At 41.7% G+C, this 13775-nt stretch overlaps 1 protein-coding gene across 7 annotated transcripts in view; it reads right to left on the bottom strand.

Moving 5' to 3' along the window:
* The window catches only part of EPHA5 (EPH receptor A5), a 192626-nt gene that overhangs the window by 140012 nt on the left and 38839 nt on the right, over positions 1-13775 (bottom strand). For all 7 annotated transcript variants that reach the window (XM_056490112.1, XM_056490113.1, XM_056490114.1 and 4 more), the window contains exon 3: positions 8515-9178. In XM_056490112.1, the coding sequence (XP_056346087.1) occupies positions 8515-9178 (664 nt within the window). The remainder of the gene's footprint in view (positions 1-8514; positions 9179-13775) is intronic.

Below are 13775 nucleotides of genomic sequence, written 5' to 3'. Positions count from 1 at the left end.
ATATGACCTGGAAGCAGTTTTAATAGTCTGCATTAACTATTTCTTTCCTCACACTGAAACACTCACTTCTCAAGTGGCAGCAAAACTACTGATAAGCCAGGCAAAACCCACCATGAGGATTTCGCTCAGGATATCCCTCCAAGTATCACTGCAAGAATGGGTCACATGTCAAGTCAACACTACCTCCAGTGCCACACTGGTTGGGGAACTTGTCAGGGAAGCTGAGCACACCACCATCAACACACAGCTGCCTCTACAAGGACCAAGAAGATGCAGATGAAGATGCTCTGCTAATACGTATCCTCTCCCACCCATCCTGCTTCCAGGAGTATAACTGTGGATGGCATGAGGAGGCATGCAGGCAGGGATAGTCTTGTCTTACCCCTCCAGCCAGGGGGTTTGTTCTGATACTGCCACTTACCTGCAGTTCTTAAGCCTGAATTTTCAGGAGAAGGGAAGTAGAATTTTTCTTGGCATTAAACTGATTGACTGTCATTTACACTGAGAAGAAAGTTGTCATCTTAAATCCCAGTTTTTCAAACTTCAGGTGTTTTTTCTTTAAGGACATAAATTTATAAAGACAGGTGTATAAAAGGAATAAGAGAACATCCACAAGCCCAGAATTGCCTCTTTTGTCTTGGGATTCATTTTCTCTAATCTATTTTGTGTATATGTTTTTGGGGTTTATGTAACACCTGCCCCTCTGAGTTTGCTCCAGTATTAAAAACCTCTTAACCACTCTGAGGTAAATCACAAATGGAAGCTTATCAGAACCACGTTCAATACAATCTTAAGCCTGTGTTTTTCATACATACAATTCTGTCTACACTAGATTAACTTCCTCAGTGACAGAAAATGAGAAATTTTCCAGCAAAATAAATGGGTATCTCTTCTAGCAAAATAAATGGGTATCTCTTTTATCATGAAGAGCAGATTCAACTCTTTCTACAGACATATGCATCGCAGTCTCTTTGCTCTTACTTCATTCTACTGAACCCTTACCTCGTAAAGGATACAAGTTTATTCAGCTAAAGAAATAAAATAAAATGTAAGATGTGAATTTGTCCATACAAGGCACAGTTGTAGCCTGTTTTTGTGGAGCCTAGATTTCAACCTCAATTTTAACCCAGAGCAAGAGAAAATGGTCAAGATGTAAAGCATGGAGAGAGGAAAGCTTATTACTGAAATGTGAACACATCATTAACTACTGTTAAGTGTTTCTAAATGAGAAATACAAAACTGAAAACCCAAATTATGAGCAAAACAATAGTACCACTTCATTTTTAATATCCCATAAAAATTAGGTGGAATGAGGATTCTGACAAACAAGCTCTAGCAGACCCTTGGCAGTTCAAGTGGTTGCAGCCATCCTTCTGCTACAGATCACCATCTAGGAAGAGTGTCCCCAGGCCAGGACATCAAAACAAGCACTCCATTGATCACATCAATCATAGGCAAACTATCCAGTTTTACAGACCCAGCAGCACCTTCCAGCACTGGGGCAGAGTGGGCAGCTGGGGACAGCCATATCTTAAATCAAGGCAATTAAATTCACTGCATTGCCAACAAGCATTCATGCACTTTATCCTTAGTGTTTCTCCAGAGTCCTTAACTGTTTCTAAAAACCACAATTAATACGTGAGCTGTTTCCAAGGCATTCAAAATCAAAGGCGGCAATCACAGGAATCTAACAACACCATGGCCAACACTCCTGCAACACCTCTGCCATCCCATAATTTAACAAATTCCCTAATCTACCAATGGATACAATATCTTCAAAAATGACAAAACCAAAGGCACCATTCAAGTAAATATCATTTAGTTATATAGGACCATATAAAAAGCATGCCCTGTCCCGAAATATCTTATGGCTAAGAAGCAAACATGACCTTCACAGTTTACACTTCTGAAGCCATTTCCAAACCTTATTTTATTTGCACTGCTCAATCTATACTTTGTGAAGGGAATAAAGTACTTCTTAACTGTCCTTCTGAAAGGTGACTGCACAGGAGCCAGACTGCAAAGAACAGAAAGGTTAAGTTGGTCAAAGTAGTAGCCTAAAAGCATCGCTGCAGAACATGGAAAAGATTTTTGGTCATTTGGTTATGGCCATGCAAGGTAATTGTTGGGGGTGGGGGTATTTTCCCTTTTTCTCTCTGTGGAATTTTCCCCAATGTGATGGTAAGAAAACTTGTGGCTACACTCTAGCTCATGATGGCTAGTGAAAGGAGGTGGGGGAAGGGAGTTGCTGGGCAGGCTCGCTACTGGGTGTCTGCGGCCAAAAAGGACTGAAATGAGTGACTGTTCTGTTCTGTTGTTAATTTTCACAGCTGCTGTTGTTTCTGTTTGTTTGGTTAGATATATTAGTAAAGAACTGTTATCCCTACCCCCACATCTCTGCCTGAGAGCCCTTGATTCCAAAATTATAATAATCTGGAGGGAGAGGGGGGTCTGCATTCTCCATCTCAGGGGAGCACCTGCCTCTCTTGGCAAATACCTGTCTTTCAAACCAGGACAGTAATGCAGAAAGTTACAGCTCATTAGTAAAGCATAAAGTATTGCACATAGATGGATACTGTGCCTCCTATAATAAGGAGGGCAAATATACCGACACAAAAAAAAACAAAGAGAGTAATATTTAATTAGCCCTGATGCAATATAATTTTGATCTGTGCAAAACATTTCCCTGCTCTTGTTAATTATTTCAGTTGCAGAACAAAAAACCTAAATATATACATGCACACATTTCTCTACAGAATAAAACCCATTCTCCCTCAAGTGACAACTGCCTTTTGCATTCAAGTGACTTTTCTTACATTTGAAAAGAGAATGCACACTGTGTGGCCAAAAATTCAGCTACTCCAACTCTGTCTGAGTTTGTGACTAATTAAAATTAACTAGGTACTTCAGTTCATAATTATATAAACACCTAGCATGCTATACTCCCAGCCAATTTGATTTTAATCAGAAAAACGCACAAGAAGTATGAATGATGGGCAAAGAACTCCCTGGAGGGGCAACTGTATTTCCAAATTCAGTATTCTCCATATACCAAATATTTCCATCAATGTTTTTCTTGCCATGTAATCACCTCCCAATAGAACAATTAAAAAGAGATTTACTTTTTTCATCCCTGGACTTTGCTTGCTTTCCACTCCACTACGAAGGTAAAAGCACACTTGCCTTATCCACCTGAGTCCCAGCTGGGAAGTCTCCCACAAGACAAGCAGAATTTAGCAGTATGCTGCCTTTCTAGCATAGGCAATAAGGAGAAGAGAGAGAATTCAGCCAACACAAGGCAGAGGGGCAGGCAAGTTGTGGAATGGACAAAAGAAAAGTTGTTCCCCCTACTGCAGCCATACCAGGTGTGAAAACAGAAACACTGTCTGCTCTGGAGCAAAAGGTTTCAAATAAGATTACCTGTGCAGCAGCATGTTTCCATTTTTAGAAGTAAGGGAACAGGGAAGGCAGTGGCTGAGGTGCTGCACTGTGTCACCTGAGAAAACCACACAGATTATGCAAATACACAGGGTCCTCTTTATTGTGGTATCAGTTATCAAGTTCACAAGTCAGGCCTCTGGGATAGCTGCTCAAAAACACAAGAGCCATCAAGCACGGCTCTGCCATCACTACATTTGTAAGTCCTCAGCTGTCTCCCAACCCTCCACGGATGGTGCCTCTGCTCCTTGCCAGCCAAGAGTCACTACCTTTGCCTCCTTGCTCCTGTAAACAAACAATTGCCTCTGAATATCCTTCTAGGGGTTGATCAACAGGATGGCAATCACTGCTCTGGGAAAGTGCCTCCGAACAGTCTGCACTGATTGCTTCGCTTTTGGAGGAAGATGAGTGGCTGTGCTTCACCCCCAATCAGCCCGCAACAAAATCATCCAATAACTGATTTTGCAGGTAAACTTCAAAACTACATAAACTAGACATCAATTAGTTTTAATTAAGTCCAAAGTAAAAGACCTGTGAATAGAAGGTTTTTCTGCAGCCTTTGTTTTCTGTAAGAAACTCATTTCTCTTGGCAAGAGCCCAGCTGAAGCACAACACAAATAATGAACAATCAGCAAAAATAAATATGATTTTGTAAATGCATTGAGGTATGTTCAGCAAAGTTTATTAAGGGAAAAATAATCAAACAAACATCAATACTGAAGACAGTAGAAGGCCCTGAACACTCTAGATGTGTTTAAAAAAAAAAAAAAATCCAGGTATTTTTCTGGCAGGATCTCCTTTCTAAAACCAAAAACGATACCCCAACCCATCTTTCCTCCAGTGCTCAGTTTCCATGTTCTTCCTCAGAAGACAGCAAGGGTGAAGAAAGATGTCACTGAGCTTTCCTCCATTATTTTGTTCATCTCTAACATCTGTGACCTTGTCTATACCTTCTAGGTAGCTAAAACCAACTGTACTCCTTTTGATATCTTTTCAAGTGGCAGCACATACTGATTCTCAGAAAGGAGAGTGTCATGACCTCTTGAACTCATTATTCACCTTTTCACTTTGGCTCTCCTCCTGTTTTTCTTTTCTGCAATTTTTTCTTTACTCAAATATTTAATAAATTTGTGCTTCAGTTCTAAAGTAATCTGAAAAAAGATCCGGCTCTGCAAAATCAATTACATTTGCAGTTACTAGTCTGTAACTGGACACTAGCAGGACCTCACCACTGTAAACGTGTTTGGCTCTCATTAGCTGAACATGCCAACATCAGCTCTCTTTCAGTTGCATGGCCTCAACTGTCCTTAAAGACACAAAAATAAGTACTTCTTGCTGCTCACTAAAAACATATTGGGCTGAAGGTGAGGATGAATACAAAGAGAAATGCCAGAAGGTGCCCTTGTATTCATTTAATTTCCTTCACAAACCCCAGTCGTGAGCACTGCTATTTACAGTAAGCAACTAAAACTGAAATTACAACAAAACTCACCTATACCAGTGCAGGAAGAAAGAAAGCAGAGACTGGGTAGATTTTTTTTTTTGTCAAACTCACAAATGGGTAAAGGCAGAAATGTCAGTGGCACCAATTTTTTTACACTAATTTTTACAGCATTTTAGGATCTGTCCCTCAGCTTTGGTTGAGGACTGCCTGCTAGTAGGCAAGCTGGCAGAGACCACCATTAGGAGACTTGAAACAGGCCAAGCAGACTTTTAAAGTGGGCATTTCCCTCAAGGATCCATTCAGAAAGCACCAGGTGAACTGAGGCAAATTCCACAAACATCAGTCTTTTAGTGGTACCAAACTACTGCTCTGGAAACCAGCACAGAAATTCACAGAGCAGCTGCTTTCATTTCTCTTAATATTTAGTACAGCAATATATTCTTGTGAATAATGAACCTTAACAATGGTCCTTTACAAACATGTCCTAAAACAGTCACAATTTACCTCTAGCTGTCCCTAGCAGTTGCTGATAAATGTGCTGTGTTGCCAAAAGAGGTGTAAAAATGCAAGTAGTTTGGGTTTTTTACAGTAACTACTGCCTAGCTGTTATATTAATTGAGAGAGTAAGCACATTATATCAGAAGATTAGACCATGTCATATTTACAACCTTAGAGTCACCAGTGAGAGAAATTGTTCAGCTGTTACTGGCAGTGCCTTCTTCAAACAGGAACCCTGCTGACAAGACAATGAATTCAGAACATCGCTGCCAATTAATGATTTGTAGTCAGAAGGGACTTCAATAGTTCCCATATGTTTTTGAGGATGACTGGGATTTACATCACCTCTAATAAAAAACTGTAGTCTGCTCTGTCCAGACGCGACACTAGGGATTGGAAAATGTCATCTTTGAAGTAGAAATTTTAATAAACAAAGCCAGGCTCTTCTGGGTTGAAATGTTCCCCAAAGCATGGTCATGTAAAACCTGCTTACTAAGTGAAAGCAACTGGAAGACCACTTGCAAAATGCACTCAAGTGATTCACAAACCAAAGGTCAGAAGTTATTTAGGTGTTTGTGAAAGCTACACAGCAGAGTGCCAAAACCTTCATTTTGTCAGCCAGGAGCATGGAGTGCTTTTCCTTAGCATCAATCAGATTGTGAAAAAAAAGTTCAGCATTTACAAATACATAGGATGTTTCTTGGTGTTAACTCTGCTTAGGGATGCAAAGTTTAACTTCACTGTCCTAGAAGACAATCTTGTCTTTGTGAATGTAAAAAAAACCAAATCAGAAAGCATTTTACTCACAAGGGATATTGACATGAGCTCCTATACATGCTGAATACAGACCTCCTGAACTGTCTAAGGGTGAATGCTTCCTATCAACAGAGCATCTTGGAGTCAAACTGAAGGCAAAGCTTGGCACAATGACCTGGGTTAAACAGTACATGCAAATGAGGCTCTCAAACAGAATCTGCCATAGGCACTCAAGTCCCATTGATTTGGTGATGGAATTTAGGGCTACCCCACAAAAACAATTGCTGGTTTTAATACCTCTAGAGCAATAAAGTGATAAAAGTCCTGTCGAGGGTGTAGGCTGTAGGTGAAGTAAAAAGCAGTTTATTTGGATATACCTTTGGAACAGGGCAGGGATACAACACCACAAAGCATCTTTACACTTCCTAATTATGATCACAGGCCTACCCAATACAGCCATAAATGTCCTCTTGATTAATAAAAATTTAAAAAAACCCAACCTGCACCCAAAAATGGAAAGCACAACCTTTACTCACTAAGGTCTTCTCAAAGCACACTCCAGATTGCTATCTCAACACTTCCACAGATGCAACCCCTCTACAGGCAGCACAGCTTCTTCAATGATAGTCTCAAGTTTCTGGTTTAAATCTGTAGTTTTTTGGGTTTGGCGGTTTGCGTTTTTTGTTTGTTTGTTTTGTTTTTTGTGAGACTTCTAAGAGTGCTTTGAGAAATGCAGCATCAGAGGACAGGACTTGAAAGGTGACTAACAGAGGATTCCTTTCCTCCAAAAATTCTTACAGGTGGACTAACCTCAGTGTCTAGACCTAGCACCAAACCACTGTCTTGTCACTTTGTGATATGGTATTTTCTGCCATAATTAAGCAAAACTTTGCTGATCTATTGACCAACATCCCTCATCTGTGGCAGTCTGTATTTCCTCAGCTTGGGATAATGCTGATCTTAGCTCCCCACTTGTACAGTATCAAACATCAAGTCAGACTCTTCTTCCCCCCTAAAAGGAGAAATATCTTTATTAGCACAAGAAAAGCAAAACCAAGACACATTTTGCTGTATTGACTACATCTGCAGAAAAAGGAACTATTCTGGTAAAAAATCCCATTCCATGTGCTGTTTAGTAGAGCCAGTTCCAACACAAACATTTATCTCAAACATTACATTTTCTCTCCATATCAACCTTTGAAGAGATTTGAACTATCTTCAGGGTCACAAGCATGTTACCGAGGATCAAGGCCACAGTTTGTTGTGGATATGAACTGATCTATTCTTTGTACCACACTACAAATACCAGCAATGAGTGTCTGGAGTGAGGTGAAGAGAAATAAAAACTTCAGCTGAAGGGGTATTCCTCTGCCTTCCCCACAGTATGTATTATTATCCATTATTAAGTAGCTGCAAAGACATGCCAATTAACATGGGACTGATAACCAATATATGTTAATTCTGGAAAAAGAAAACTGTATGGAAAACTTTATTTGTTTATCCTTCTCTTTCACAAGCGAATTAGTTTTAGGCTACCTATTACGTATTTGCAACAGAAGGGCAAGTTTTATAAATAAGCATGTAATACAGCAAACCATAAAATGAGATTATACACTCAGAGTATATTGTTGATCTTTGTAAGTATTCTTTTTAAGGTCTTGAGCTTTAGATACCCTAGATCTCAGGCCTCTGATGATTCAGGAGACCTATCCTGACCAGCAATTTGGGAACCTCAGCCAGCTACTTGTGGGAAAACTTCAGCATACACGGAAGCATTTTTATCAGTGGGACTTTAAGTTTAACTCTGAACAGCTGAGTGGCTTTGTATAAAATTATTTACCAGAGAGGAAAATCAATCAACTCACACCACATCAAATACCCAGCCCCCCACAGAGTGATAAAGACAGAAAAACACACTCCTTCACATACAAAACCACAATGCACCTTCTATAGAGAGATTAACTTCAAAAATTCCCTGGTACAGTCCAGAAAAAAAAAAGAAACCCGGTTTCTAAGACTCATAAGGAAACCCTGATACTGAGGAAAAATAAAATAAATCTCTAAATAACAGATAAGACTACAATTGCCTCATGGACCCAATAGTACAGCGCTCCAAAAGAAATAGCAGAATGCCAGATGCTCCTTGCTGGCAGCTCTGTAAGCACCAGATGCACCTGCATACAGGTGTTATCTGCCATGACATCCAGCCCAGGCCTCTGTCTTCCTGCTGTAACACTTACGCAAAGGACCTCAGTGGAAGTGAGAACCTGACCCAACACTGTCAACCCAACCAGGCACAAAAAACACGAAAGCGAAGAAAGCCCAGACTGCACATCACCTTGGGAGCTCAGCTCAGCACCCTCCCTGCAAACACTTACCTTGGCAGGTGTTGTTCTTCTCCTCGTACCCTGCCTTGCACAAGCACTTGCCGATGGGCACCAGCCATTCCCCCTCCGCGCTGCAGTGCATCTTCGGCGCCTCCTCCGTCACCGAGTGGTTGATGCAGACACCCGACACCTCCAGGAGCTGCGAGGAATCCGCACCCGTGATGGTGTCGGGGAAGCGGGCCAGGTTGCGGATAACTGATGGGCACTTCTTGTAGTACACGCGCACAGAGACGAGGGCAATGCAGGCACCCACGTCCTGGAAAGCGAGATAAAATCCCTTTTTGGTTAGGGGCCCAACATCTCTCACCTCTGTGTTGAGCTTCATTACTCTGTCTCCAAGGTCTAACTCTGTGAAGCTCTCATCAGCAGCAATGGTATCAATCTTGATGTATTGGTTTTCTTTAATGTTCCTCCCATCTTCATCATCTGATTCAAAGTAATACATGTTAAAAGTCTCCTTGCAGGTCCCAAGTCCTCCTGGAAGGCTGTTGCAGTCCCTCAGGGTGAATTTGAGCTCAATGAAGATGCGGGATGCCCCTTCATTAGAGATCCAGCTGGTCAGAAGCCAGTTGTTCTGATTCTGTTCCATTACCTTGCATACCTGGTATGTGTGTATTGGAGCGTAGTTTTCATCCACTTCACCAATTTCTTCCCACTGTATAAAAAGGAAAAGTATTTTTTAAAACCGTCACAACTCATACAAACTCTTAACTTTCCCATCTAAGAGCATCTTGGGCTTCAGAACTCAGGACTTTTGGGGGGAAAAGTGTTTTAATTGCCAAGCTTCCTGTACTAGAAGCTCGATACATTCCTGGTAAAGTCAGACAAGTGATCCTTTATAAATAGAAAAGAATGCTAGTTAAAATCCTTTTAGACAGTTCCAAAGTGGGAAAATATATTGCTGGTTTTGTCCACTAGTATTTGGTTAGGAAACAAAACAAAAGCAGATGGGGCCATTTCCGTGAGCTTTTCCAATGCATCCACAGTTCGTCCATCCCCATGCCCCCAGGCTCCTTTCTACCACATCCTCAAATCACTGCCCCACATAACAAAAACCACACTTCTACAAGCTACTCTCCCCCATCAAAAAAATTAGAAAATCGGTGGAGTGATACAGTAAATAAACAGGCCTTTGCTCTCCCCAAGTGCACTAGTCAGAGTAGTTCTTGATCACGCAAAACAAAAGATTACTTCCAATACAGTTACAGGGATCTGCAAATCCTGAGCTTTTCATGTGCTACACAGATTTTTAAGCAGAGCTCCAGGCAACTTTTTGCATCTCTTTACGGGAATTGTAGCAACTGTTTGTTCATTTTATTTTAGCCATGCTCTGAAGGGCATCACTTGGAAGAAATGCTTTTTCCTGATGCAGCTCTGAGTCAGTAGCATCACAACTGTGCCTACAATAGATACACATTAGCATTTCCTCTCTGCTTTTGACAACCACAGTGCTGCATTAAGAGATTAGATTAACCATCTAAGTGCAGCAAAGAGCCCAGGAGAGTGTTGGTTTCAGTTTTGTTCCCTTCTCCTTTTGATCCACTCATCTGCAAGAGCTGAATTCCCAATGCCTCCTCCATCCTCTGCTCAGCATGCGCTACACACCTGGTCACAGCTGTGGATGCAGCACAAAGGAAACGCACAGAGCATAGTTCAAAGGTACTCCCTTTTCAAGCTGCATATCTTCTAAGGGCCAAAGGCCAATTTTTTTCCTTGGAAGTACAGCCTGAGATAAAGTTGCGAGCATTCTCAGCCCAGATGCCATTACTCCAGAGCCGAGGTAGAACACCCTTGGAGTCAATGTAACAATTAAGGTTTTTTTAAATGAAATGCTGTTCTTACATTTTAACTTACAACAGCAGCAAAAAATGACATGATAACATAACCCGATGGTACAGTCCAAAACGAATTATAAATACCACCATCAGAAAAACATTTCTTCTCCCCTCTAACCTGGGATGTGAAAGTGGGGACTCGTGGAGGAAGACATGCCCACTGTGATGTGCAGAGTTCATATGTACCACCAGTCTTCCAAGTAAGGAACCTAATCCAAAGACATTTTTGCCACAGCAAGCAGTACTTTCATTTCTAACCTTTTTTTGTGTCTCTGAGCTTAAACAGGCCATGACTCTACTGTGATTAAGATGTACTTGTCAATGTGTAGCATCACAGAATTGGACAAAGATATGTCTGCAGTGAAAGCCAGGCAGATCAGTGCAGGATTCATGCCTAACTTTAAGAGAAGCAGTTTACTAGAAGAGTCACCGAGAAAAGATACAAGAAAAGTATGCAACATAGAATAATTTAGCAGCTAGATTTTCTATGTTCCAGTAAATAGGGAGGTTTTCATACATGAAATTAATAGCAGAAAAACACCATTCTTCAATTAGCATGGTTAATTTAAGTGATAAATATACTGTACATACATACTTCCAAGCAAATTTGTCTAATGTACTAGTTTCAGCTAGGACAGAGTTAACCCTCTTCATAGTAGCTCATTGGGGGCTACCTTTGGAATTGTGCTAGAAACACTGTTGATGACACAGAGATGTTTCCCAGATTGCTAATCAGCACTTATACCAGTCAAGGCCTTTTCTGCCTCTCAGCCCATCCCACCACCAAGGAGGCTAGGGGTGCACAAGAAGTTGGGAGAGGATACAGCTGGGACAGCTGATCCCACCTGGCCCAAGGGATATTCCAGCCCATATGGCGTCATGCTCAGCACATAAAACTGAGGAAATAAGAAAGAACTGGGGCCAGGAAGAATCATGGCATTTGCTTTCACAAATCATGGCTTTTGCAGGCCATTATATGTGAGGAAGCCCTACTTTAATGGGGACAGCTGAACACCTGCCTGCCCATGGGAAGTGGTATTGCCAAGGAACTTCTTGGTTTACTCTGCTTGTGTGTGTGGCTTTTGCTTTAGCTATTGTAGTGTCTTTATCTCAACCCATGAGTTTTCTCACTTTTAGCCTTCTGATTTCTCACTCACTCACTCGGGGGAAGCGAACAAGTGGCTGGGTGGTGCTTGGACCCCAGCTGGGGTTAAACCACAATGGTCCTTTTTGATGGCCAGTGAGAGGGTGGAAGGTTTGGAGATAATGACAGATTTGATTTGAATGTGATAGATTGAATTTAGAGCTGTTATTTAGCTATTCACTGACTGGCACCCGGGCTTGCCATGGGGCTTGATTGCCTCACTGCACGCTAAAGCCTGGTGCTTGTTAGTGGCTGCTCCTTGGTTCTGCTGCTTGCTTGAACTACTGACCATCTTATTCTACTGGTCCTGACAACATCTTGATGTCTGCAGTGACAAAGCACTGTGCTGGAAAATGCCCAGTCCATCACTGATGTTTCTGTGATGCTACACTGGATATGCTGGAACTGCAGTGTGAACTCAAGTTAAATATGACCTGGGGATTAATCCACATGGGAGAACAGCCCTAAGCAGCTCTAGAAACATTCATGCTGGAGCAGGTGCATCTCAAACATCTGTGGTTGTGTCAGTGTTGCAGCTACACCGTTGAAGAGACTGTGGCACATAGATAAGGCTCCACTTTGAGAAGGTAAAATCCTAAGGGACCAAAGTCTGTGGCTAAGTCTAGAAAAGGAGCAGGGGCAAGGAGAGGAGTTCATTGCAACATTACCCCAAACGATATGGTCCAAAGGGCCCATGGACAGAGACTGTAACAAAAATACCACCCTGCTTACCTGGAAATGGCTGAACACCAGCCAGCCCATGGGAGTGGTAAATTAATTCCTTGGTTTGCTTTGCTTGTGCGTGCAGTTTTTACTTTACCTATTTTAGTATTTTTATCTCAACTCATGAGTTCTCATGAGTTTTACCTTTCTGATTTTCTCACTGGTGGGAAGTGAGAGAGTGTGGTGCTTAGCTGCTGGCTGGGTTTAAAGCATGACACGACATAAAGTTCCTATTTTTATAAAGGTGGTGGTGATTCTCCAGTTGATGAAAAGGGAGTGTAACCCTCCACTTCTGCCAGCCCACAGGGAGGTCCCTGCCAAACCAGCCCAGGGGACAGATGAGCACATCCCAATATAGCCCAGGAAAGACACAATGACTTAACTTTGCTTTTTCTGGCTGAAGGTCAGAGGATAACTCTAACAACTGCTCACATCAATGAGCATACATGAAGAAGTGTTAACTTGCAGCAGGAAGTGGTGCAAACCATTTCAGGACTGGAAATTGCTCAGACCAGTTTTATCATGTGGAGATGTTCATGGAGGTATACAGCATAACTCCATACAACATTTAGAGAGCATTAATGTATATTTCTTTCACAGAACTGACATTTACAATGACTGTGATGTTGCAGTAATATCATTAGTTACCTAACTTGAAGGCTGCTGAAAAACAGCACTTGACTTTTTCATACTTGCCAGGTCAATTTTCAAGGACCCAACTGTGATGCTCCCCAGAGCAGTTAAGCTCATTTCAGGAGTTGTGCTTTTGGGAGTGAGTACAAAGTTCATTTGCTGAAAAACTAAGTGCAGTGATTCTAATGGTCACCTTCATGCAATGAGAGCACTAAACACCATGAGGAGAAAGGTCCAAGCATAAATACATCAATGAACTCAGCTAGAGTCTAATCTCAGCTGCAAGAAATGGCACACAGCCCAACATCTCAGGCTTCAGGATGTGCTGCACTTCTAGTACTGCTCCCCAGATCACAGCAAATCCTGTCATCACCACCTGCCATCAAACCTAAAGCAATCATCAGAGCATGAGAAAGGGGAGGTGCTAATGAGCTAAGGATGCTTATCTCTGTATAATCCTCAAGGGAAAGCCAGCCAGATTTTATCAGAGCAGCCAGTATTGTGCAAAATCTCTGTTCTGTCATTTAATCTTCTTCTCTCCTATGTGCCTGTAGGACTACACCACTTCTTTCTCTTCAGCTGGGTCTGCCTCCTCCCAGAGACTGCAGGCAAGCTGCCACCCATCTGATTTTATATCCCTCCACAAGATGGAGATCTCAGTAAGAGCCCCTGCACCTTCTGCCTGGTCCCTAATCACTACAGACCTCAGAAAAGTATTTCAGCCAACAAAGAAATACAAACCAGAGGATGAAATGCAGTGCCTTACAGTTAATGAGAAAGAAAACTCACCACATTAAAGAGACAGCATCTAGATGAAAATTATTGACATGAAAAAAAATTAAGTACAACTGAAAAACTGTGTAATGTTGTAATTCCTCTCTGTAGCACATATTTTTTGAGATTTAAATCAACCCCAT

The sequence above is a fragment of the Oenanthe melanoleuca genome, chromosome 4, assembly GCF_029582105.1.
Source record: "Oenanthe melanoleuca isolate GR-GAL-2019-014 chromosome 4, OMel1.0, whole genome shotgun sequence".
NCBI classification, from domain to species: domain Eukaryota; kingdom Metazoa; phylum Chordata; class Aves; order Passeriformes; family Muscicapidae; genus Oenanthe; species Oenanthe melanoleuca.
The sequence above is the reverse complement of the archived record's forward strand: the minus strand, read 5'-3'. Positions and strand labels throughout refer to the sequence as shown.